This window comes from Dicentrarchus labrax, unplaced genomic scaffold (assembly GCF_905237075.1).
Source record: "Dicentrarchus labrax unplaced genomic scaffold, dlabrax2021, whole genome shotgun sequence".
NCBI classification, from domain to species: domain Eukaryota; kingdom Metazoa; phylum Chordata; class Actinopteri; family Moronidae; genus Dicentrarchus; species Dicentrarchus labrax.
The window spans coordinates 13,151,692-13,178,272 of NW_026136721.1; the positions used below are offsets into that span (position 1 = coordinate 13,151,692).

Sequence of the window (26,581 nt, forward strand, 5' to 3'; positions counted from 1 at the left end):
CCACAGAGGCCAACACATTTAAACAGGTGACAGCTGGCCTCATCTAAAACAATATGGCTGGTCAAGTAAGTTATTTTTATAAGATAATGACTTTCTTCTTGCTGTGTCAAATAGACTGCATCTTAAAAGGCATTTTGCCAGGAGACATTTTTTACCCTCTTCTCGTGGTTGGGAATAATGCATCTGACGAAGTTGGGCTGGGTGTTGTGCAGTGTGGTCATAAGTTTGGCCAGAGACTCCTTGTAGAGCTGTCCCACCGTGCGGAACATCCCCTTTTTGGTCTTTGAAGCGCTCGGCATAGAGCTGTCTGTCATCTTGGCTATTGTGTCAAGACCCACCACCCTGTCCGCTGAAACAATCAACACATTGTTATGTTAAAAAACAGTGTGTTCATCCAACTTGAAATGGTTCAAGTGTGCTCGATCTAATGCGTTTGGTTTATATTGTAATTACAGTGTGTACAATTTTCATGCAATTTTCTAGTCCATTCATTTCAATGTGTGGCTGTGTTTTTTGGGATACTATCAAACCATAACATCAGCAAAGTCAGAAATTATCAAATAGAGGCTTTAACTTCAAAATGAGATGTACACATGTGTGTATTTCACTGTGAAATACTATTAAAGTGTTATCCAAATCTATTAGTATCACTGCACTCAAATTCTTGATTTATAAATTTAGTATGATTACACGTTCCCTATGCAAGTCGAGTTTTAAATAAGAAATTATACTTAAAATGGCTGATTCCGATGGCTAAATCCTTTATATATAAATGTAACCCATTGTTGTCTCACTATCTTTCCAGAGGTCTTGCACAAACTGGCTGGAGGAGTTGCTGAGCAGCGCTGTGACGTTGTCATTCAGAGGGTCCATGTTCTTTGTCAGCCAGGCTGTGGCGTTATAGTCCACCTACAAACAAAGCAACATCAGTGTTAATCACAAAACATTTATTTTAAACAAATTTTCAGAAATTATAATAGCAATATTGTTTTTAATCATGTAACCCAAATTATAACTCAACATGAGAGTATGAGAAATGTATGCCCTCACCATATCATGCTTTTTTCATAACACATCCCCTAATACGCACCTTCCCAGCATAATGAAGTATAGAAAACTCTGTCTTGTCTTTGAGCTGTTTAGGTTTGGCGAATTTCATGTGGTTCCCTTGTGTGTTCATGAGTTTCTCCACAAAGGAGACATCTGTGGCTTTGGGGAACCAGCACTCTTCATCCAACAGGGCCAGTATGCCTGGAGGGTTGTTCTGCAGACAATATGCACTGATTACTTTGACAGAAGTTTAAAATTTAAAGAAGATAGCATCATCATATTAAATCACAAAAGGACAATGTACTCGACTTGATGTATGATATTCTGCTTTAATTCTCTCAAGGTCACTCACCGGTCTCTCGATGAGCTCAATGCAGGGCTGCAGGTCGAGCCCGAAGTCGATGAAGTTCCACTCGATGCCCTCCCTCTGGTACTCCTCCTGCTCCAGGATGAACATGGTGTGGTTGAAGAGCTGCTGCAGCTTCTCATTGGTGTAGTTAATGCACAGCTGCTCAAAGGAGTTGTCCTGCAATAACCAAAAAATAAGAACTGAAGATACATATCATGCCTGGATATTTTTGTGTTCAATAAGCTACACAACAACTCATTAGTGATCAACAGGTCCATACCTCAAAGATTTCAAAGCCGGCAATGTCGAGGATTCCCAGGAAGGAGGCTCCCTGGCGTTTGGTCTTGTCCAGGGCCTTGTTGACACGGGCCAGGATCCAGCGGAATAGACGCTCAAACACAGCTTTAGCCAGAGCTTCAATAGCAAAATCAGCCTAAAAAAATACACACACATACAGAAAATATCTGATGAGAGATCAGAGTGATGGGAAGTGTTCATTAAACCATTTCATTTGTTTTATGGTTCTTATGGTTACACACAGTGCACTCTCTTGTACTACCTGCTCTTTGGTCTGTGCCTTCTGCACCACCTCTCTGCCCACTTTGATTCGAGGGGTGAGGATAGCACGGGTAAAGTCTGTCACATTGATGCCCTGCAGATGACACACCTTCTGGGCCGCTAGAGAGGGAAAACATATGTAGGCACACTCAGTATATTGACAGATATTTTGTTTCACTGCTGTAGATAAAATTAATAGAATTTTATAGTTTAGTTAGTTAGTGAAATTCTTAAAAGTTTATAATGGTGAGACGTTGTTGTGTCTAACCGGTGTTGTCTGGCATAGTGGCCTGCTCTTGGTTCCTCTCTTTCTTGAACTCAATGTTTCCCAGTTGCATGACTGTGGAGCACACCTTCAGGATATCTGAAACACAGAGATATGAAAGTTAGAGTGACAGCGGCCGCACCTTACCTAACCCACTTTAAACAGCCTATTCTACTTTTGCTGAGCAGAGTAAAGATGAGAGTTATCACTGATACCATTTCTCTCCTCTTCAGTGAGGCCCATAATATTCATGGCCTCCATGGTCTCTTCATACAACTCGTCGTCTTCCTGGCCAGCGACCTGAACGTGGCCCGAACTCAGGAAGCGGTAATTACTGAAGGGCTCCAGAAGAAGCTCCTCTAAAAATATAACACACAAAGTTAAACAGATTGAGTGCTTTTTCCCCAGATTTAACTTCATTATAACGGTTTAACATCAGTAGAAAGGTTACATGAACCTTTAGGAGTTGAGGAAATTCAACAACCTTATGGCCTTAAGGAGACTTAAAATGATGGATGAAAAAATTATGAAATACATACAGCAACATCTGAATTTTCTTTCTTAAAATCTTTTCTGTTCCAACAAAGTATGTGACTGTAAAATGTGAATTTCTTTGTCAATGAAAAAATAATTAAGTCAGTCAAACTGAAACCACAACTGACTCCCTTTTCTCTTTGTGAATTCAATTCAATTTTATTTGTATAGCACCAATTCATAACAGAAGTTATCTCAGGACACTTTTCAAATAGAGCAGGTGTAGACCGAACTCTTTATAACATTTTTTACAGAGACCCAACAGTACCACCATGAGCAAGCACTTGGCGACAAGGGCAAAGAAAAACTGCCTGTTAAAAGGCAGAAACCTAGGACAGATTCTTCTGCTCTAGGTGGGTGGTCGTCTGTCTCGACCAGTTGGGGTGAAAGAGAGAGAGCGAAAGAGAGAGAGACAGACAGACAGACAGACAGACAGACAGACAGACAGACAGACAGGTGCACAGCAGCAACAGTAGCAACAACTACACGAGTATTGATTTAATAAATGTAAGACATGACAGTGATGATGTACAACATGTGGTCACTTAACCTGCAGTAACCGTTCAGCAGGATGTAATATTACTGAGATTATGGAACAGAGAAGAGCAGCATATTTTAACTCACCACGCAGTTTGTCCTTGGCACCGGCGATCATGTAGTAGAAGATGTGAAAAGCTCTTTCTGTCTTTGCTTGTCTGATACAGCGAGACTTCTCCAGCAGGTCTGACAGTTTCAGCTGTTAAAGAATACATACACACTCTGTGCTCTGACTAGTGTTTAGCCTATAAACCTGTGTTCAGCCCCATATGTAAATGTAAAAGAAAAAAAAATTAAGTCATTTAGCCATTTTTTGTCTAATTTGTTTCTCTCTCTGTGACTTCTGCTATGTGAATAGAATAAAAAAGACAAATAAATAAAAGTAATAATATACAGGTGTTTGAATTACAAAGGACCTTAGATAGTGAAGGATCTTAAAAGTAAAGCAAAAATGCTATAACTAAGGTCAAATTCAACCTGGAGAAAATGTTAAGAAAGAAAAAAATCACATTGAAATAGAAGTGATACATAAGTGATGCTAAAATATGAGAAATCTAAATCTAAGCCCTAACAAATGTGCCTTTTGCCTTAAAGCTGTTTTCCCAGAGCGAGAAAGACCGACACAAACTGGATACAAGTTTCAATATTGGCTCCAACAATGTAGCCGGTCACATCAAAGTTGATGCGGATGAATTTACCCTGTGAGAGAGATAACAAGATGTAAAGATGATGTTGCAGGATGAAATGCTGTGATTCACAAAACAGGCAGAAAATATAATTCATCTGGTACTCTGAATGAAAATAGCAAACTCACAAATCGGGAGGAGTTGTCATTTTTGATGGTCTTGGCATTTCCAAAGGCCTCCAGGATGGGATTGGCCTGTAGGAGCTGCTTCTCTAGCTCCCCCTAGTGACAACAGTGATATACAGAAACATCACTATTGCACACTGATTGGTGACTGGAGGTGGGGTGCAGTAGGTGGTGATCGTGGGGATGAAGTGGCTTGGGGTGGGTGGGGTTGGGGAGGTTTATTAGAATATTATCACTGATGTGTGAAGCACAATATATAGGATTTAATAGGCTGAAAAATAATTGAATCGACTTCTTAGTGATCAATAAATATCCTAACTAGCTGTAAGATGACAACATAATCTTATTTGACTTTCTATAGTATGTTATGTAACACAGACACGTGACCTGAAGACTTCCCCATCAGTTTTGAGAAAAATTGTTAAAATGAGGAGAAGCTGCTGCTGTTGATGATGTGGAAACAGAGGGAGCTGGAAGAGGGAGGTTATGTGGGTCAGTCGAGGCATCCGAACAATGTTAACATTATTAAACCTTTGATGACTCCTGCCAAAGTCTTTGCATTCAAAGTGTCGGCAAATTAAAACGATTCTGATTCACAAACAGCTTCCAGCGTGACTGCAGAGCCTGCGGACCTGTGGGTGGAGCTGGCTGATGGTCAGTAAATGAGGCAGACACCCCATCACTCTGCATCACGCTAATCCACCTGATCAAAGGGGTCTGTGTCAGCCTAGCATCAAGGTCAGGTGCTGTAGAACGCTACCTTAAATACTCTCTTGCTTTAAAACACTCCCTTCAGCTACTCTGTAAATGAGATAAAGCCCCGATGGGGGGGGGGTGATAAAGATGAGATGAAAACAATGATGAAGATTAATGAAGGACATCTTCCTTTTTGTGAACTGCTCGGGATGGCAAAAAAACCAAAAAAAAAAACAAGGCAGCAATTTCACAAAAACTCTATTAGTCAATCTTTTTTAAATGTTTAACGAAAAACAGGAAAGCGGAAGTATACAGACCAGCTGAGGAGGTGCAGTTCAGAGTTGGCAGAGCAGAGAGGAGGGTCTTGGTCATTTAAGTCACTGAGGGAAAGAAATAAGACAAATAGAAGGAGAGAAATAGAGCACAGCAAAATGGCAAGAGAGTGACAGCTGATGGGAAGGATTGTTCTTAAAACACTGCTTAAATAAAACACTAAAGCAGAAAGGGAAGAAATTAAAAAGTAGTGCCTGAGCAAGAGAGAAAGTGGTAGCAAAGAAAAGAGATCAACCCAATGCTATTTCGGTTGCAGAGGGGTCCGTGGGAGCCTCGAGGACAGCATATTGTAAGGCGTTTCCTCTGGGGCAAAGACCCTGATGAGTGGGGGCAATGACAGAGGGACGCATCGCTTTGACCCACAAATGAGTCTCTCCGAGAACTACAACAAGAGCAACACCCCAAACCATCACCATATGCTCCTGTCTGGAGCGCTGATCAAAAACATTTTTTAATAAAGGCTTGGAGAGGGCTCATATCAGTCCACTCAGGAAGTGAATACAGTCTCAAAACCTGGGTGTTTTCCCACAACCCACACGGTCCAGTAAACGCTACAGGACAAGACAGCCAATGCCAGACCTCAGGGCAAATGGCAGGTGGGAGGATGAGGAGTAAGGAAGGGGAGGGAAGGGAGTAGAAGATGGGGGAGGTCGTTGTGTTTGATAGATAAGAACAGGAGATGGGCATGCTCACACTGTGCTCGTTGATCTGTGAGAGACCCTTTCACTGCCAGGGAGGCTCCAATCTCATCTCCGCTGGCAGTGAGAGGGTGTTAATGAGAAGATGGATGACACAAAACTCAACATGGTAAACCAGTTCAGGAGTAGGCGGCACTAAACGTCCTTCACTGAACATTCGAGTGACTGCAAGTCAGTTCTACGATGATGATCATGCAGTCTAAGTCAGATCTTGTTGGGTAAGATACAGAGATGACGAATGTTAGGGTAAACACCTTCTAACTCAAGAACATAAGATTTGGGATTTTGGTGATTTTGACCCTTGGTGTAAGGAAATATAACTACAAACAGAAAATAAAATATGTACGGTAACTCAGTGACACTTTCTTCATGCACTTTTCTAACCTAAGGAAGGAACACACACAAACACTACACACAAAAACACACTCCAGGCATTCCCCTTTACTCACGTAGGCAAACTGTGATCCTGATTGTTGCTATTTGGAGGAAATGGCGATATACAGGATTAAACTGGGCAGTTACCTACATATGTTGAAGAGTGTGGGAACTGGCTGACAGATCCAAACTTTCAATAAAACATGAACTCTTCCTCTCACAGATACTTACAGCGCTGCTATCCTTCTTGCCTTTGTGTGAGGAGGCCACAACAGCCAGATACTGGATGACCTTCTTGGTGTTCTCCGTCTTCCCAGCACCAGACTCTCCACTAGAGAAAAAGCGATAAGGGGATTAAAAGATGCAGAGGAGAGATAGTGAAAGGGAATGAGAGAGAATAAGAAGTTAAGGAGCACTGATGGGTACTCTGTTCACAGTTCAATAAACCAGTTTAATTGAATGGAAATCATGTGCAGCAGAGATAACTGCACCGACATCTGACACAAAGCATAATGTTATTGTTCAGTCTGCCTACTACACTGATCCCTGTATGCCAAGATCCTCTAACCAACTATCACATTCATAATCTATATCTATTTAGGGGAAAATGTGATTTAAAAAATTTAAAATGAACCCCCTTCACCTATTTTAGAGCTTTAAAGAAATTGTTTGAAACAAGGAGAAGCAGCGAGACTGGTTGTTCTTTAGAGAAGATTTTTCTTGGCAATTCTGCCTTTATTCGATAGTAGACAGTGTAGATAGAGATAGGAAAAATGAGGAGAGACAGAGAAAGGGGGGTGTAAGACTTAAGTGGTATGCCCCTTAAGTGTTAGAGCCAGACTAACTTTCCCCCGTTTCCAGTCTCAGGTAACTCTCTGAAAGAAAGTGAAAAAGTAAGTCTCACAAATTGTTAATTTATTCCTTAAAATACTAATGACCTGACATTTAATGGCAACAAAATCAGTTTGTGTAGAGCTAGAAGAGTCCTCTTATGGTATTTACAAATCTTAGCGGTTATATGACAGATACCCTCAAACTTGTCAGAAACCTCAAAATAAAAGATATACTATCTTTTAAAAGAAATTCATAACTCCAGCTTTTTTTAAACAGAAGCAGGAACACATTCTTTCCAAAAAATGATCTTGGACACTCAAAGACAGAGTTGAACGATACCAGAGCCACCAGTCAGCAGTCCAACACACAGACACATCCTCAGACATGGCTCCATAAAAGGCATGGGATGCTCCCCGTGTTAGGGCTTGGCAGCTCCGAGAGGAATCTAATTACACGAGGACATAAGACGTGCAGGCTCCTACTGTAGGCAGCTGTACAAATTCTGATGGGAGTTTTTCCTCCCCATGGTCTATCAAACTGTCTCTTCCTGCTTACTATCAGCACAGGTTTCACCAATGAGAATCGGTTGGATCATATTTTATTGCTAATATTCAGATTCAGTGAAATTTTAGTTTACTCTTTTTTACAATACAATATTTTAAGATTTATCTGCTAAATAATATATGAAAAACCTCATTATTTGGTATACATCTCTTGAGTGTGCAACCTGTGATGGGATCTGAGGAGGAAATACTGTATTTTAAAAGGCTACAATTGTAGACAACACAAACACTTCCTCTCAGTCCTCTGAGGAAAATCCCTACAGTCTAGAATATCACAGCCATATAAAGGGGATTCTTCCATTAATACACGTGATGCATTTGTGTCCTCAACAGGGTCAGAAAAGGCTGCACACTTCAGCAACATCCTGCCACTTTGTGGCCACTGTGTCTATTCCATCAGTTCAGTTTTTCACACACACGCAATGAATATTAGACCCAGGAAACTGGTGACCCTGCTGAGATGAAATGTCAACATCTCGAGAATGGATTTAGTTGGCTCCCAGATATTTCCCATAGCAAGTTCTTGCTACTGTGTGGAGGAATTTGAGGAATATAGCCACTACACTCAGTGACCAAGAACATATATATGTAAACCCCAGTAAAAGCTAATGCAATCCAGTAGAAAAGCTCTGCAATGTACATATTTACGTTTTCTTTTCACATGTTGTTATTAGAGAGGTGTTGTAATTTGTGGTGGTGTTACAAAATCTTATTTATAAACATTTTTAGAAACTCTGTCCTGGTCTCTGAGTGTATATCAAACCTGACATCTTGTTCTAGTCAACTAATTAATTAAGATCATTTCTTCATTCATTTTCATTGAATGGAAATTATTAAAGTTGGGTTTAAAGAGAGATTAAGTCATCATCAACCTCTAATTTTAGGTATCGGTACCACCTAGTTTCACAGGGGCCCAGGATATTAGAAATGAAACCAGCAGTTATCAAAAGATGTTGTTGTTTTCAGCTGGTGTTATTGTTATTCTGTTCCTTTATCATGAAAGCTGCTTGTTATCCTACAAGTGTTGCTGGAGTACTCTGCCCTAATCCGTATTCCCACCTATAATACACCATGCTTCTAGTTACACAAGTCTCCCATCACAACATATTAACAAATACTTTTAACCTTCACGCTATGAAGATGAAAGGCCTCTGTGATGGATTGCTGTAAAAACAATACTGCCAAGTAACATACAGTGTAAGCACAGTGCAACGTGTACACACACATGCAGGAGGAGAAAGTCATACATGACATTCCATGTATCGCAGCAGAAACATTTCTCCCATATATGGCTCCAGAGGCTGAGACCAGCTGTAGCTCAAACTGAAATCTTAAAGGGACTGTGTGGACTGATGTGAACAGAGAGGCAGAGTTTGTTTTTCAGCTCTATTGCATCATATCAATTCCAGTTTATTCACTGATTTCACTTTAAACAGGTTTTCCCACATTAGCATCAAACAGTCATTTCATGTTCACAAAAACTGCTTGCACACCAGAACTGTAAATCATTACATTCCTGCAAACAGACAGGGACAAATACTACCAAACTTTTTCTCCAAAGTTTCCCTCTGATAAAGAAAGCTTGATAGTTGAGGAAATGGTCTGATGTGATCAGAGAATTTGGTGCATCCTGAGATCAGTGCGGTAAATTTGGAGTAGAAAGAGCCTTGAGGGGAAAGTGCTGTTCCTTTCATTTCCTTTACTGAGACTACTGGATACTGAGCAGCAAAGGTACTACGGTTAACTCTAAACTAATAAAAGACATACTTCAATCTGTATGTTAACCTCTACCAGCTCCTTGATACTAGTCAGCCAATTGTAGTGGACTGAAAAAGGACATCGGTCCATTTACGGTGCACTACGGTATGTGAGGTTTAAATTTTGCTATTTATATTTTGTCCATTGCTACTTGTTTGATTTAGTGCATAAAAGTCCTCCTTCTCCAGAGTTATCCTTCTGATGACGTAAGCATGCATTACATTTTGAATGAAAGTGGACAGAGATAAACATAGAACACCGGTGGGATGTACAGTATGTGAGAGTGGAAAATAAGTTAAAGAGTAGGAATAGGTCCTATAAAATTCCACTAATTAATTTACTTTGTCAAGTTCAGGCCAAACCAAAGATTAAGCTGTTACTGTCAGAAAAAAGGAGGTCTTTTGTCCCTGGATGTCCAATGCCCCAGTCAAAGTTCTCAATAATTAGTTTAAAAAAATAAATAAACAAACAAAATGGAGCCCAAACATTTGGAGAGCTAATCTGGTTCTCTCATCAGGATGCATGGCATACTTCCTGACCGAGGGGCTAAGACCAGAGCGAGGTCACAGCCCTCTGGGAGCGCTCATCCAGTTTGACGCCGTCTGAATACAACACAATTCACTGCAACATAACCTGACAGACCACAGCATTCTGCATCCAGTCGGCAACATCCTCACAAAATATCACTGTTATCTTGTGAATGATTTCTTTCTAGTTGAGGCTGGGTGCTGTGAGACCAGAGAGGGATCTCATTTGTTTTAACTCTGTGTTTACACAAGCATTATGTAACTGTTTTTCCACACATACTCAGCTTTCATTCTATCATTAAAGGAACAAAGTTAGGGAAAGACGACAAAGGTTTGTGAGTGTAGAGGTGACAGATCTGTACTTACGTGCAGAGAATGGACTGGTCCTCACGATCTGTAGAAACAGAGAAAGTTTATAGTGTTAGAAACATTTTATGACAACTCATTCACAAATACACAGTATGTGAGTGACCGGATCACTTATAAAGGCATTAAAGTGTGAAAAACTAAAGAATCATGCAGTAACCAAAGTACAAATATGTCATTTTTACTATGTTTTACCAGCACTGTTTTTGGCATAAGGATATGTGTATAGTTATGCACAATAGCTCAGCACACTACTGTACACACCACATGTGAAACCACAAGCCCTTCTCCAGGAATAACGATCAATCTAGTGTTAAATCTAGTCCCAAGACAGCTGCTGGGACTCGATTCAAGGCTTAGGGGAGACTGTGCGAATGGCGAAGGTTCCCCCGTGCCTAATGAAATATGTAACTCCCCCAAATACTTTGATTTTTAACCATGGAAATCAATTCTGAATGTGCTGAGCAATGAGTCATTAAACCATCTCCAAAAATACTACTGGGAGAAAACAGTGAGTCCATGTAAGGCTATTTTGTAACTGTATCCTCCAACACAAACCGCCCATGGGGGAGTACGGGGAGTACTGCTGAAAGAAAAGATAACTTTGCTGTCAGTTTTCGACATGAAACCTCTTAGTAAATGACACATTGAAACTGTGCTGCCAAAATGATCCAATGTGGGAACGAGACAGTGAAGAGCATCATGTGCAGCGTCATCATTTTCATTCTATGATTTACCACTGTGTGTGGTATCACAGTTAGTGTGCAAGCTGCCCTGAACTGCAAGCAAGCTAGTGCGGATGCTGTTTGTCCATTTGAACCCTGACTTTGGCTGCTGTTCCACTGGTTCAATTCCTTACATACACACACAAAATACAGCCTGTTCCCTCTCTGCACTTCCTAATTAAGGCAGATGGAGAGCAAGGCAGAGAGAGAAAGAGAGAGAGGGGGAAAGAGAGAGAGAGAGAGAGAGAGAGAGAGAGAGAGAGAGAGAGAGAGAGAGAGAGAGAGAGAGGTGGCTGGAACTGTTATCTTTTGTAAAGCATCCAAAAACAACACTTAGTCTTGCGCCTGAGACCCAGAGAGCAGAGACAGTTTTTGTATCACTGCAAAATATTAAGAATTGTGACACTGAATCAGTCGTAAAATCTGATTACATGGGGGTGTCAATGTCTTTGCATCTGTCTGGCTAGCACTGTAGCTACACTGGGAGAACAAAAAAAAACAACAGTCATCTTCTGCAGGGGACAGCAAACTCCTTGCGGGAATTTCATATTTTTATCTCCTGGACATCAAAGACTGAAGCACAATTTTGAAGGAATGGGATCTCAGCCAAGACTGCAGGAAGAATGCTTCAAAGCTTAGGAGAGTTATCTTGCTGCAGTTGTGCACCACTTCCACCCTAAAATGTTAACTGTTCATAGTAGAGCACTCTGAGAACACTGTGTAGAACATCCTGCATCATTAGTCACTACTTCATGGGAAATCCCACTAATGCATCAACAATAACAACTTTCTGTCGGCCACAGTATTATACAATAAAGGCTCAAATGGGGCTCATAGATGTACAGTTTTAGTCTCACCCTTTCAGTATTCGAAGACTCTGGAGCATTTATACTACATTAAGACTGTAAGATTATGCTGAAGCTTTACAGCTCTTAGATACACATTATTCACTGAAACAGCTTCAAGATTCAAAAACAAAACTTGTCTGTTAGAAAATGGATCCTAATATGAGACCAGCAAATGGAAACTTGCAGATACCGTAGTCCCTTCTATAAAACCTGATAAATCGTGACAGTAACTAACCACCCCAGGGACTGTCCCTGGTGACTGTGCCTATGTCTGGATTAAAAACAAGAGGGGATTTATCTTCAAGTCAGGTATCCAAGGCTTTGAAACAACTTGTTAGGTTAGAGGTTACTGTGGTAAAATCTCTGGCCTGTTTTAAGTCTTAAAAGTCATTTTTAAAGGTCACGTTTATGTGATCGTTTTTTATTACCTCCCTTTTTGTAGTTTGCCTTTATCTATTCTTTTGCAAGTATTAATTGGCAATCCTGCCATTACCTTTGCTGCTGACTTCATTGTCTTACTTTGCTGTAAAAAGCAGTTTAAATAAAGGGCTGAATTTGAATTTGAAAACTGAATGGGTGGTCCCCGAGCTTAAAAATCAATTGTCATTTTGTATAGCATGAGCCTAAGCAAACATTTGATTTGTTTAGTCTGAAATAAATGCAGCGAATAAAGACACATTTTTTTCATGTGCACCACCCAGGACATAGGGTCACATAAACTGAAAATGGCCTCCATGTTGCAGCTGTATGGGTTCTTTCGAGCTGAAGAAATGTAATCCAAACACCCACACAAACACCCATCAATCCTTCCCCTTCTTGTTTACTTGTGACAATGTGTTTACACATTATAGCTACATTGGTAAATAAAATAATTTCCTATGTACCAGCCTGGTGGAATTTAAGATCATCCAATGTACACATATGCATTCTTAATGGTAGAGAAAGCATTAAGCATTAAGAAAACAGATTAAGGATATTTATAATGAAGATGCCAAAATAATTCAGCAAACATGATCTTAACATTCATTCTGATGTATCCACAGATTAGAGCTGGATATTGTTGCAGGTGCATTTCTTAGGTCTTAGGTTCACATGATCAGAAGCTTCCAGATTTTGGTCTGATATCATTTCATCACCAGTTACATACATAAACATTAACTTAAAGAGATTACGTACAAAGTGAATGCGCTTGCATAGCTTGTGTGTGTTGTAGCTAAAAGGCTTAAGTTGAAGATGACCAGGAAGTTGCATCAGTACGGGAAGCAGCAACAATATAATCGAATGTATTAATCAATAATCAGTGTGGAGTGCGTAATAATGCTTTGTGTGTGTGTGTGTGTGTGTGTGTGTGTGTGTGTGTGTAAGCAGTAATCAGTGTCATTAACATTTGTACCAGTACGGTCCTATTGACTGGCAAGGCAGCAAGAGGCAGGCTAAGTAAAAGTATCTGATTAAAAAAATTCCAAAATAGCAAACTGACATCAAACACGTGTGTTTTGATGTAGATTTGCTATTTTATCTGCTGACTTAAATTAAATCCTGGACATATGACGGAGAGATAAGTGAAAACCCTGAAAGTGCTAAGAGACACTTTGTAAGACCTTGTTGTCCTTGATGCTGTCTTCATTCTTAAATAAAACTGAGCGAAAAAAAGGCCTTTTCCCTGTTATTTTATATACATGTACCTATTCTTTATACCGACCATACAGAAATTACAGTAAAATTTGATTTGATTTAAAAATAATATCATTATTATCTGTGTGAGGTATGTATTTAATGTCTGCAACAACTACACTTTGGGCTTCGGGAGCTCTCTAAAGAGGCTGGGTGGTATGGCTTTGGAAAAGTGGATAATCCTACATACTTTCTAGCTCTCTAAACAATTACTTCAAACTAACTTTAGTCCAAACATCCTGCTTCATTGAGAAACTCATCAAACCAAAGGAGAAAAGTAAATTTTAAAACCCATTTAATAGGACCTTTAAACTGTCGTTTCGCCCACAAGAAACAATCATTTGTGTTTACACAGAAAGAGAAAAAAATACAGTAAGAAGATATGAATGAGGAAGGGGATGCTGCTGAAACAGGAAATGTTTTACAGCCCTCCACCCTTTCAATCCAGATGTCAACTCCTCTGAGAGAACATCCTCACGTCAACATGAAGTCCAGTGGGCACGACCCCCTGGAAGCCCAAGAAACAGACTGTCTGAGAAACCAGCTGCTCCACAGTCGTACCACTGCAGGGTTACCTAAGAGCCATTTACTGTAAGCACGGCTCTGCCACGGCCACTATCGTCACCTCTAGAAGACACTGACTCTCTAGCCCATAAAATACTCTTTTAGATTTTATCTTGATTTTGGTCTTTTTTTCATACTCTGTTACTTGCTTTGTAATGAACTGATAGCAGACAGGTGGAGCTACAAGGCTGATTTTGGGCTGTACATAATAAGAAACGCAGTTCTGCATTTGAAACTATCAAGCCTGACAGCGCTGGCCTGTTTGTGGTTTTTATTAACAACATGACTGAGCTAAATGCTGCCAGCTGTCATCACTCTTTTGACAGACTTTTGACAGCTGATACCACAGCTTAAACTGCACACACTAACAGTCTGCTTGGTTATGAGTCAGAGTCGTCAATTTGGCCATTTATTTGATTGGATCAGTTTCAGTTATTGGAGGCTGCAGCCCATAACAAGTACTGGACAGAAGGTAACTCCAGACAGGCCCAACAGGAGAACTAATGAAACTAGAAACACACACCTCTGGACAATCTATTTATGGCTTCATTTGTTCAGTGTTACAACACAAACATTGGGATAACAAGAAAACTTAACAAAAAAAAGAGCCAGCTTTGATCACAATGTGATGGGAGCAGTGGAAACATCCTACCTTGCATCATGTTCCTGTAGGCATTATCAGCGATGGAGTAGATATGAGGGGGGACTTCATGTCGTTTCTTCCCTTTGTACATGTCAATGATCTTCTCTGAGTAAATGGGCAGCATTTTATAGGGGTTCACCACCACGCAGAACAGGCCAGAGTATGTCTGAAAGAATAGACCACAAGGAAGATGAGCGTGTGCGAGTACCGTTTGTAATGTTTGTGTTCTTATGTATGACATTTTTTTTTATTTCAATAAAATCAGGAACAGAAAGCAATAATAAATATGGAAATATGAAGACATTTAGCTGTACGTTAGTTTTCAGTCATAAACATTTATTTCTACAGTAGAATTAAGATTAGAAGTTTAGGTTTAAATTAGGATTACAGAGTAGGGAATCAATAAAATCAATAGAGAATCCTCATAAATATATAAATACACGCATCTGTGTGTAGTTACACATTGTTAGGGTGTGAGTGAATGATTGTGGGGGCGTTCGCATGTTTTTACCGTATACTTACATAAATAAGGCCAGAGAAGTACCTCTCGCGGATATTGTGCAAGACGGAGGCTTCGTTCAGGCAGGTGAGCTCAGCCATGTCCTCCACCTTGCTGAATTTGGGCGGGTTCATCTTCTGGATATCATCCTTGTTGACTGTCATCTTCTTGGCATTGTCGGCCAACTCCACCAGCACCTCATCGCCGTGCTCCTCCTTGATGCTGGCCGCCTCGAAACCATGCCTCTCCGATGGGACCCACACCAGCTTCTTGGCCGCCCAGTCGGCCTGAGCCATGGGGCTGTTCAGGAAGTCCTTGTCTACAAAGAGGAACTTCTCGTCCTCGGTTGGGGCCTTCTTGGACATCTTGGGTTGAGGTGGAGGGCCAACTGTTGGAGAGAACAAATAAATTGGATGTTGAGAAAGAGCGTACAATAAAGGAAGCAAAGACGGAAGGGAGGTGGAAAGTAAGCAAGGAAGGAAGGAAGGAACTAACGCAGGAGAGAACAGAGGCAAGGCGGAAAAAACAAAGCAGGAAGGCAGGAAATACAGATGAGAGGGCAATAAATGAAGTTTCAACAGAACGTTAACATTTTACAAGATATGAGCGTGCAGTGATGAATTAATTATAATTAAATTTCACAACTCAAACTGTATATCACAGATACATAAAAACCCTTCCTTTTGGGTAAAAAGACAGCAGTTTGTGCTCAGGGTTAATGAAACACTGCAGTAAGTGAAGAGTTAACATGTTCATCCATTGGGGAGTTCCAGAGTGCAGCCATTCTCACAGACCTCCACCCCCTCTCAACCCTACACTTTCACATACGCCACAAGGGAGACGCACAAACAATCCCCCCCCCAGTTTAGATTTAGAAGTTTGAGGCCAGAAGATTGATTTTAATTATCTCAGTAACAAAGGCCGGTACATTTTCTCAACGGCTTTATCTGAAATATCCCCAGACCATTAATGCTCGCTGACATTTACTCATACTCAATCATTAAGTCAGTGCTTAATTGACAACAACCATTTCTTCAATGTCTTTCCCCCTCCATCTCTCTCCTCTCTCTCTCTCTCCCTCTCTCTCTCTGCTAGGAGGCTTCAGTCTCGTGCTGTGATGACCATATATGGGCCCCTTCTCTGGAGCAGGACTCTTTTCTGCGGACCTAAACAGCAAGGCAAGTGAACTCCCAAACAAAGCCCATATAGGGAATAGTATGTCTCTTGCTGGCCTCGTCGTTTACTCCAAAATGATAACAGCGAGGCAGAGAGCCTAAGGGGGGCCCGGGGTTTTAACAATCATGCTTCATATGGGCCCCTGGCGGCATTCATTTTTAAATGCACCAGGCAGTGGCTAAATTATGAACAAGTGCCTGGGACTCAGCCATGCCCGGGAGTAGTACCTGCAGTGGGGGGTACTGTAAAATGCAAACAGGAACAGGTTCAGGAGTTGGACCTGAACCTAACTCTATTAAAATATAAGTCAGACATACAGCTTGGTAGCAAATATTTAAAATATATCACCATATTCTGCACTATATGTCTGTGAGTGACTCTAATACTACACTTAAACCACAATTGGATTGGCCTCCAAACTACTGAGTAGAAAAACTTAGTGGTTCCTGTATTACTCCTGTCCACAGGCTGTTACTCCACACCCCCCCAGCCCTCTGTACACTGAGACTGGTACATACTTTAATTGAGTGGGAACTATGTAAAACTGTGCCACTGAGCCTCCTGAGAAAGCCAATAAATGTACCCCAGGGACCATCCTAACCAAGCCACCCAAAGAAAGATATACATAAATATTAACTTGAGACTGAGACAGACACTTCCTATTTGTCAAAGTCTGCAGAGCCGGCGAATAAGTCCAGTGAGCCGAGCATATTTCTTAGGAAACAAGGAAGGGACCAGCTGATGCTTTGATGATCTGGTATTTCTTTGGATAACAGTAAACAGACTTCTGCTGACACTCCCCTCCCGGTGCTAAAGTGTGCACAGCTAATCAAGGCCCTCCTCCTCACTCCCTTTAACTTTCCTCACCACTGTGGCTTAATACTTTTGTAAAGTCTCCTCTCTCTCTATCTCTGCTGTGTCAACACAGCTTTGTAGTCTGCCAGTGTATCTCAAAGACAGCTGTCTGAAGTAGGGTTGACAGGATAACAGGTTGACACACACTGACAGGAAATCTAAAGGATGACAAGGGCTCACAGCCTTCACAAGGCTTTGTTTGTCGCCACATGCATTGTTTGCCATGAGACTAAACTACCCATACTGCATTATAATTAATGCGCTCACAGTCAAACCATAAATTACTGAAAAGATAATATTAATTTTAACTGACAGTGACACAGGAACACCCTATGCAGCCCACAAAGTGACTGTCCTACTTAGTTCAGTGCTAACCATCAACTGAGAATAGTATCACATTTCTCTTTAGATCATTCACAGTCATTACATGTTGGTCATGATTGAACATATCTCACAAAAAAACAAACAAAACACAAATATATGATGTTTCAAATTGCAATTCAAAATAATAATAAACAAGTGGAAATGTCACCCAGGAGACTAAGTGACCTTTCTATTTGTGAGTTAAAGAGGTTGACCCACAGGGCCTGTGAATGATTTTACTCATTTCCTCTCTTGGCTGTTTCACAGAGATTCTTCCTGTTATCATCTTTTTAATAAAGCCTGACACATTAGGATTTTCATGTTGTTCTATGATGACTAGGATTAATGCATGACAATAATTAAATCAGACTAAAATTAAGACTAAAATAGACTAATGATGATAATTGGTTTGTCCCATTAGGGAAAAGGTCCTACTTGGTCCTCGACTGCAGAACGGACCTTGACAACTAAATAAACTGTCAACACACAGAACAAATAGCACCGTCCTCTTACAGAAATGCTTTGATGTTAAAAATGATAAGTCAAAGGCATTCATTGTCAAGTAAAGTTAAATAAGAATAATGCTAGTGTTTCTTTTGCTAATGAACTTGGACTGACAAAAGTAGGCAAACATGATCATTAATGTCCATATTAACGGAGAGAACGGACAATTAAATGAAACCAGTCTGTAAAGAAAGGTTAAATGAACTCATTCAAAGCCATCAGTGTCTGGCTTCATGTGAAAGTTCTCAGTTCTCACTATAGTGTCTGCATCTTCAACCACAACCGTTTGACAAGCAGCTTTACAACCATATTTGGAGAACAGGAAACTCCATGGTTAGAGTCAGACACTGTCTTTACTGAGATATTCAGACCTAACTTCCCCTTACTTCCTTACTATACCGTTACTGCAGCGTGGTGCAGTGAATGCAGCATCATTTTTACAGTGTTTACATCCAGTTTACATCCAGTCCACTGTCTAATACACTCAGGCCTAAATAAATGTATACATGTAATTCTGCATGAATGGCAAGTATTAACAAACTTAATGCATAATGTAATGTAGACTCAAATGGTCTCATTTTCTTCAATGAGTAATTAAAAGAAGTGATGCATTAAAAGACACACTGTCAAAAAATGTAAGCTAAAAGGCTGAAGCTAATGTTCTTTTTTAAAATAATGACTTGAACCGGTAAAGGAATATTAAAGTATCATGTTCTATGTTTTAATTCATCACTTTAACACACACAGGAAAAAGGACAACAACACACTATTCCCCAAACGCGGTTAAAGTTAGCAAAGTGCGAGAGGGGTGACAAGTGCACTGCAGCATCATTCACCACTAGTACAACAACAAAACAGCCAATGACATACTTACATAGTGTGAAGGAATTTGTGTTCAGGGGAGCTTTGGGTTTAGAAAGTCGGGGGTTTGGAGCGGTCGGCGTTGACGAGGTACTCCAAAAAGCGAACAGTCCAAACGACCCCCGTCAAATTCAGAGCTTTACCATTTAAACTGCGCACTGCTGCGCGAGGGTGGAGCTGCACGAGCTGGCCCTCCTCCTCCAGCATCGTCCCGCTGCAGGCAGGCAGCATCCAGTGGCGGCGCCGGAGGCTGGGGGCATGCGCACTGCGGACACCGGCTGCCTCGACGAGTCACAGGAGGGGATGCTGTGAATGAAGAGGTGCTGAATGGAGAAAAGAGTCCTGCTGATACAAAGTTGATTAGAATAAAAAAAGTCAATATAATTAAATGGGAAACTGTAAATTCTCTCTCCTCAGCTCTCTTAGTGGACTGACACCTGCAAAAGGAGACGATGTTTGTCTGTGTGCAATAGGACAGTGGTTTTCAAACTGGGGTCTGGGGTATTGATTGCTATTCATAGTGATCTCTGTTTGATCATCGATACGCTATTTTGTCTTTAAACCTAAAATAAAAAAATAGGGGATTCCTAAAGACAAAATCCTAACAAATTAGGGATCTGTTGTCTAATCTATTGTGGGGGTCCTTGGCATGAGAAGATTTGGGAACCCCTGCAATAGTCAGATAAGGTCTGTGACTATGGTAGAACTTAGTACTGTAAAAGTATGAGATGTTTGCACCCATTTTATGCTACTTTACTTCTACTCCACTACATGTATCTAACTACAGTTACTACTTTTCTTTAGATTTGACTTACAAAGCAAATAGATCAAATTAAAAATATGATGTATTTTATAGATTAAATAAGTTCACTCTGCTGGTTAATACCTTTGATACTTTAAGTACACTGTGCTGATAATAATTTTGTGCTTTTGCTTAGGTAACATTTTAACATCTGTTCATCGTTAATTTTATTATTAATGTTATTATTTACACCTGTGCTTTTACTGCTGCTGCATATCAAAATGCCTTTTGATGTTAAAAAGGCCTAATGAGTATTTTTTTCCCCTCATAAGTGAGGTTGTACATTGTTCCCTGTTGGGTGCGTGTATTTTCAGTTTTGACATAGTCTTTTTGCTGGGCTCAGGATCATACAGTATATAACACCTCAGGTAAAATACTGGATTAAAACTAAAGGCATCACAATTATATGATGGTGACACAGTTACTAAAATCTAATGGGCTGGATGCTCCAATCCCACATCTTGTAGGTTTTTTTAGATTATGCAATCTGCTCCTACTCCTCATAAGGCAAGTTGTCCCCATGCAGCACAGGAATCCCCCCTTTACTGTAACCACTCCAAGAGATTCCCCCCGAATACAAAACTCATAAGTCACATAATGAAAGTGAGTCTTTCTGTGTGTGTGTGTGTGTGTGTGTGTGTGTGTACATCCACACATGTGTCTTCTATCATTACGCACATCACATTCCACTCTCCCAAACATCCCTACCCCCCGCCATCCCTCCCCTGCTGCATCCCTCCTGTTTCCAGCTTCTTTCCAATGGAACTTCCTATATAAGGACACCGATCTATTTGCTCCAATAAATCAAGCCGCCGGTTGATGGCTGGGGCCTGTTTTGTGCCAGACAGGCACTGCACCGGTGTGTGTGTGTGTGTGTGTGTGTGTGTGTGTGTGTGTGTGTGTGTGTGTGTGTGTGTGAGGCCTGATGACAGATCAACATGGAGGACCTCAGGGTTCCCTCTGGCCAACATCAAGGATGAGGGGTGGCGTTAACCAAGGAGAAACTAGGGCTGAAAAACTCATGGAGAGTCAGTGTGAGAGACAAGGCAGAGGGAGGGATGAAGAATGAGACGAGGAGGAGGAGAGAGGGAGACAAAGCAGCAGCAGATACACTGAACAGAGAGGTTGCAGTGTGTGCCATATAAGGACAGTGGGGTCTGTATGGAATCTCGGCAGCTTTCGGTGTTACTTTCAAAGTCTAGCACAGGCAAGCACCCCGAGCCCCAGTGACTAAATATGGTCCAGCAGCAATAGCATTGTTCAAACAAACAAAGTTGTTTCTTTACCTGTAGTTAGCTGTGACGGACAAATTGTTCCATGGTTTATCAGCCTAAGCACACCGAGGCAACAAGGGAATATGCTGTCAGCCCAAGAGGAAAACTACACAGTATTGTATCTGTATTTCAGATGATCTTTGCATTGCACTAAACTTTGTGTCAGTGATTTGCTCACTATGCTAACCCCCACAGGTATCCTACAGGATCATACTCTCTGAATGCTGCCACTTCTATGTCTCTCTTCAATGTGAGGTATGGCGATCCATGCAAGGAGAAAGGACGACAGAACATAAAAAAAAACTTCATGTGGAAGTTTGAGGGCTCTGCGTGCTGACAAAATGAATCTGTTCTAAACTTTGGCCGAAACAAACCCCCCCACCACCCAGTTGTCTGAGAGGAAGAATAATCTCTAACTGATTCCTCAGAGCAATAAATAAACCGATGAAAAGCTGACAGTGACGAGGAGGAGAGGAGGAGGTGGTGGGAGTGAACATGGATAAAAAGTCTGGGTGAAGGATGATTAAATCAATAATAGTCAGCAAAGTCACTTGGAAAAAATTAAACAGAAACATACTGCACAAATCTGAATAAAGTCTTAAGCTAATCTTTTATTTAAAAAAAAGACATGATTGCTACAAATAACTGTTGTTGCACACCTAACATGTATAAAGTTCACCACTCACTACTCAACAGCTGACAGTGTGCAGTATATGTGGACTGTCCTTCAACAGAATGTGGTAGAGCAAATACACAATAAAAACAACACAAACTGTAATGCAGAGCTCTCTTACATACACTATATTTATTGTTTAATGTTTTTCTCCACCCTCATGTCCATAGATGGCCATCTATTGGAGAGAAAATATGTTTATGGATATGGTTGACCCTTGTGGAATGCAATTGCATTCTAATTTGAGCCCAGGGGCAAACATCAGTTCACTCTGCTGCAGTCAAAAGACCACTGCATTCAGTAGTATTTATACAGCTGTCTCTTTTACACACAACTAATTTATACAGTGGAGGAGAAATGCTACCTATTATAGGGCAAACTGCCAATTGAACAATCATGTGCCATTGTTCAACTTCCTCCGCTTATATAGCCATTTTCAAGAGAACGAATATATCTGGTGCCAATAAACTGGGCGGCTCAGGGCCACAGCCTTTAAGGGCAAAAAAAAAGTTTGCTCCAAGGAAACGATGTAAATTCAGACTCCAAATGTCCGAGATAAGGCTCGCTGTAGCACTATTTTCAACATGCATATGCAATAAACAGCACATTATCATTTATAATGGGACTAAGAAGGCAATAAATTAGGACACTGTTTAGAGTTAAGTGTACATTACATCTTGTTGCACAAACTTAATGGTCACATTTCATCTTTACAGCTAGTTGCCCAAGAGGTACGGGAAAATTCAGCAAAATACACTGTGTGCTGACTATAGTGAGTTCATTCTTTCAATGAACTAATCTGAGAGCTATGATCTCATCTATCAAAGCTGCTACAATCAAGATTAAGAGATGCAGATATGGTAGAGGAACGTAAAAACTATTTAGACATGGATTATGTAGATAGTAGAAATGGTGAAACTCAGTGTCCGGCATCATCAGGTTTGGAAATAAATTAGCCAGGCCCGAAGATAATCAGTTCCAGAAACTCTGGATTTTAAGTGGTGTGAGATAAGAATGTCAAGTTTCCTTAAATGGTGAAAGAGGAAGTGAGATGCAAAGAGTATTGGCTTGTTGCAGTATATGTTTGTGTCCTGAAGGTGACGGTGCATCTTTTTATGACTTGCTGAAATCACAGGAAGAGCCCTCCTTTCTTTCCTTCACAGTTAGTATGATTTTAATATTGCGATCATAGCTGTTACGGAGGTCATTAGGCAGTTCCTAAGCTGCAGAGTACACAGAGGTGAACAAGAGGAAGTGAAGCTACAAAAATAAATCTGGAACATGTCTCATTCAACTCAGAATAAATGTGGATTATCAGATATGTGAGAGTAAACATCTTCACAATCATGAGGTATCATGGGTAAATCCACCTTAGACCAGTTTAAGGGTGCAGGGGCTACATCGGTGGGTTTGGCTGCACAGAGCAACACAATGAGTGCCAAGAATATGTTATGACAATCACAGGAAAGTAATTGAATGAAAGCAGGTTGTTCAGCACTATTTAAACTGGACTGTGATGAAAACTGCATAAAGCACAAGCTCAAAAGTACAAACTGTACTTGAAAATATAGTTTCTGGGCGCCTGGTTAACTCAGTCAGTAGAGCTGGTGACCCATATACAGACTTCCTGCAGGGGCCCAGGTTTGAATCCAACCTGTGGCCCTTTGCGGCGTGTCATCCCCTCTCTCTCTACCCCCTGTCCATCTTCAGCTGTCACTATCCAATAAAGGCATGAAAAGGCCAAAAAAAAAAACTTAAAGAAAGAAAATATAGTTCCTATTATTAGCAACGCTCTTTTAACTTTACAAAAGCATTAACTCCATATCTTTATATTGTTAACATATAATAAGATAATTTTAACCACAATATTAATGTAAATAGGGTACCCTATCTTTATGCATAACACCATATGTTCGACATGAACAGATGGTGGCTTTGAGGCTGCAACTAGGTACAACAAAATATCACTATTTTATCATCTGACAGCAGCAGTCTTCTTCTTTGGTGAGGCTGCCACCATGTGGTAGCAAGTAAAATAGCGCTTCCACACACAATTTCAATTCAGCGTAGTGTATAAATATAAAACATTTATTTTTGAACAAGTAAAACACAATATAAAAGTATCAAATATTTGTACATCTAAATGGAGAAGACAACAAGGAATGTTATTTGTAATCATTGACAAAACAATATGGATCCCTGCAAGCAGTGTCACCATGACTGATGCTAAATAACCTAAAGGCAGATATTAAAACCTAAGCAAAAAAGGCCCTTTGGGATCATTGGCAACTTACAACTTTACTCAGGTGAGAACAGTGTGAAAAACAACGAAACTGCAGAAGAGAAACATTATATCACTAAAATCCTTCAAGGTGCTGCAACATTTCATGCCGTCTATTAGGAGTATAAAGTGTATTTGTAGTCCATGCTGTTCCAGTCCTCAGTGCATTAACTTTTAGGCATCAGGTCGAGGTACTGTGTTGCTCGCAGTAGCACCAGCTGGCAGAGAGGCACCCCGCAGAAACATCTTTCCACCACTATCACCGCTGTTCACAAAGTGGGACACCAAGCCATAGAGAAGAGGTCTGGAAATGAAAATGTGATTGTTTGATTTTGATTAACTTTGTATTTATTTAGCAAAGTCTGAATGAGAGAAAATGGGTTGGGTAATAAGGTCAGAATCAATCACAGGTCATTATGGTAACATTGGTACACTCTCTATCCGAATGACTCACCAGTAATTATTCTAATTATGTGTTTTTTAGTTTTCCCTGATGGTACACAGAGATAGAAGTAGAAGTGATAAGAGAAGAAACAGACACAAGCCAGACTACAATCTCTGGTGAATCTTCGGAGCCCCATGTTCTAAACTAAGACGCCCCAGAGAAATGTAGAATTTCACAACACAAACTAATAGCCATGTTTTTTCCAAAACGGTGGTGGGGACAAGCTGAAATGATTAAAAGTATCCCGGCATTTCAAGATGGAACTATGATAATGGCGAGGATTCACAAATTATTATCCCAAAACCGATCATACCCCTGCAGAGTTCAGTAAATATTTGAACAATGTGTTGGCTAACAGACTGTACTGCACTTACACAGACTTGGAGCTTGTATCCTCTGTGACTTTCAGCTCATTTGCCAGGAACTGTCTGTCCAAGGGAACTTCAGGTTGGCCTGACTCTGAGAAAACAAACAGCAGAGTTTGGGAGTAGTACATGTTCCTCTACAATAGTGATTGGTTAAGTTTCAAAAACAGCTGGAATAACACTGCGGTATTTCCCAATTTTGACAAAATTGTTTTTACCACCGACAATAAAATAATCACTAAATAAGCTTTTTTTTTTTTTAAATAATCCCAAAACACTTTTGTGATTATTATTATGGTACACACAATGTACCATGTAAAACATCTCCCAGTCATTTACAGTATGTGTTTATCTGTGGAAATGTTCCCCACAGTTGGTGAAAACACTAGATGTGCTGGCCTCTTTCCACCGACCTGCTGTCAGTACTGATGCCGTGTATCTGTACTTGTTGAACTCCAGGTACTCTCGGATGAGCTCGTTGATCAGCAGGTTTTCGTGGGACAGCGGCGGACGGGGTTCACGCTGGTCATCGAGGGCGCTGAACACCTCTGCCCGGATACGAGCCTTCAGCTGGGCCAGCACACCACGGGACTCCAGCGTTTCCCTCACGGCTACAGGTGTTCACGTTTTATTGGATCAAAAACAAGTTTTAGAAATTAGTTATTCAGCTAACTTAGCATTAACGTTTGTCCAATTAGGCGGTCTTTTCTAATATGCCGTACTCAACTTATTAATTTGGAAATTTAATATTGCCTTATTTTTTTAGAAAGATACAGACCTCTTCAGATACGACTCAATATCGTATTATAATCATTAGGAACCACTCTTCAAATCGGACTACATGTATTATTATTAAACAGTCTCGACTTCAATAAATGTACTTTACCATTTATTCCCACAGCCACCTTTGGCCAGAACGTTACGTTAGCTAACTAACCTCGCTAGCTTGCTAGTGTTAACGTGTGTACAATTGGCAAACCGTGTGAAAACCTAGTATTATGTGGTACCTAGGTTGTATTTATATATGCCGAACTGAAATATAGATTTTGACATTAGAGACAGCCTTGACTCACTATAAGGAGTTGATTTGTTTACAACCAGGGCCTCTTAGTTATTAAAATCGTTGGGTTTTTGAATGGAGATACACGAGGGCATCGTGTTGTTGTCGTTAAGCTTGTTAAACATTAACTTAGCTAACCAGTGTTACTGACAACTTGACTAAAGTATTCAGTAAAGTGATTTTTCGTTTATTTACTTTAGTCTGATATATTAAGGTAGTAAGTAGACAAAATCCCGAATGATAGTGAGCGCTTACCACACTTCAGCTCAGTGATGGTCGCCATTGCAACAAGTGTAAACAAACGACTGTCTCCTGCCACTGTGCATATCAAAGACTTCTGCCATCTAGTGACTGAGTTCTGTAACTACAACTAACTGGTTCATCAGCCACTCATATCCTCATATAAATGTTTTATTTCTGTGTACAAACCTTACACATTGCATCTTCCACCACATTAATACTACATCAGTGTAATATGAATTATTATTTAAAGATTTACATCCTTTAAAAAGAACCGTTAACACTGTTTTTGTTGTATATGATTATGATTATTAGAAGACTTATTAGAAGGCAGTCAAGGTGAATGTATGTAGATTCAGAGTCAGTCACATCCCTGTTTACATGTGTCAAAATATGGCCATTTATACTTCTATTTACATTGTTTTATGCTTAGAATAGTTAATTGTTAGACATATGCATGGTTGGGACAGAAGTT

General features: G+C 40.4%; 2 protein-coding genes across 4 annotated transcripts in view; both read right to left on the reverse strand.

The window, feature by feature from the left end:
• myh11a (myosin, heavy chain 11a, smooth muscle) overlaps nt 1-19,145 on the reverse strand; it is a 28,198-nt gene extending 9,053 nt beyond the window's left edge. For 2 of the 3 annotated variants that reach the window (XM_051384031.1, XM_051384033.1), the window contains exons 1-17: nt 18,980-19,145; nt 15,231-15,595; nt 14,718-14,874; nt 10,255-10,282; nt 6,438-6,537; nt 6,281-6,307; nt 4,108-4,200; nt 3,929-3,992; nt 3,381-3,479; nt 2,438-2,581; nt 2,226-2,321; nt 1,959-2,077; nt 1,680-1,832; nt 1,403-1,576; nt 1,091-1,264; nt 795-909; nt 156-349 (exon numbers count right to left, since the gene is read on the reverse strand). In XM_051384031.1, coding sequence (XP_051239991.1) covers nt 156-349; nt 795-909; nt 1,091-1,264; nt 1,403-1,576; nt 1,680-1,832; nt 1,959-2,077; nt 2,226-2,321; nt 2,438-2,581; nt 3,381-3,479; nt 3,929-3,992; nt 4,108-4,200; nt 6,281-6,307; nt 6,438-6,537; nt 10,255-10,282; nt 14,718-14,874; nt 15,231-15,572 — 2,079 coding nt within the window. In that variant the 5' untranslated portion in view covers nt 15,573-15,595; nt 18,980-19,145. The remainder of the gene's footprint in view (nt 1-155; nt 350-794; nt 910-1,090; nt 1,265-1,402; nt 1,577-1,679; nt 1,833-1,958; nt 2,078-2,225; nt 2,322-2,437; nt 2,582-3,380; nt 3,480-3,928; nt 3,993-4,107; nt 4,201-6,280; nt 6,308-6,437; nt 6,538-10,254; nt 10,283-14,717; nt 14,875-15,230; nt 15,596-18,979) is intronic. The other variant, XM_051384032.1, reaches the window with a different exon arrangement.
• Nucleotides 19,146-23,782: 4,637 nt separating this feature from the next.
• Nucleotides 23,783-26,200, reverse strand: cep20 (centrosomal protein 20). The gene is made up of 4 exons (XM_051385031.1): nt 26,122-26,200; nt 25,220-25,417; nt 24,816-24,900; nt 23,783-24,300 (listed from the first exon to the last, which is right to left on the reverse strand). Exons 1-4 carry the CDS (start codon nt 26,147-26,149, stop codon nt 24,171-24,173), a joined length of 441 nt encoding a protein of 146 aa, XP_051240991.1. The 5' UTR covers nt 26,150-26,200; the 3' UTR covers nt 23,783-24,170.
• Between the last annotated feature and the right edge of the window lie 381 nt (nt 26,201-26,581).

What these genes read in the sequence shown, in the direction of transcription:
- cep20 (XM_051385031.1), bottom strand. Translation starts at nt 26,149, where the DNA reads ATGGCGACCATCACTGAGCTGAAGTGTG. An exon ending in CATCACTGAGCTGAAGTGTG is followed by an intron (nt 25,418 to 26,121) that starts GTAAGCGCTCAC and finishes GAACACCTGTAG; the next exon opens with CCGTGAGGGAAACGCTGGAG. An exon ending in GGCATCAGTACTGACAGCAG is followed by an intron (nt 24,901 to 25,219) that starts GTCGGTGGAAAG and finishes TTGTTTTCTCAG; the next exon opens with AGTCAGGCCAACCTGAAGTT.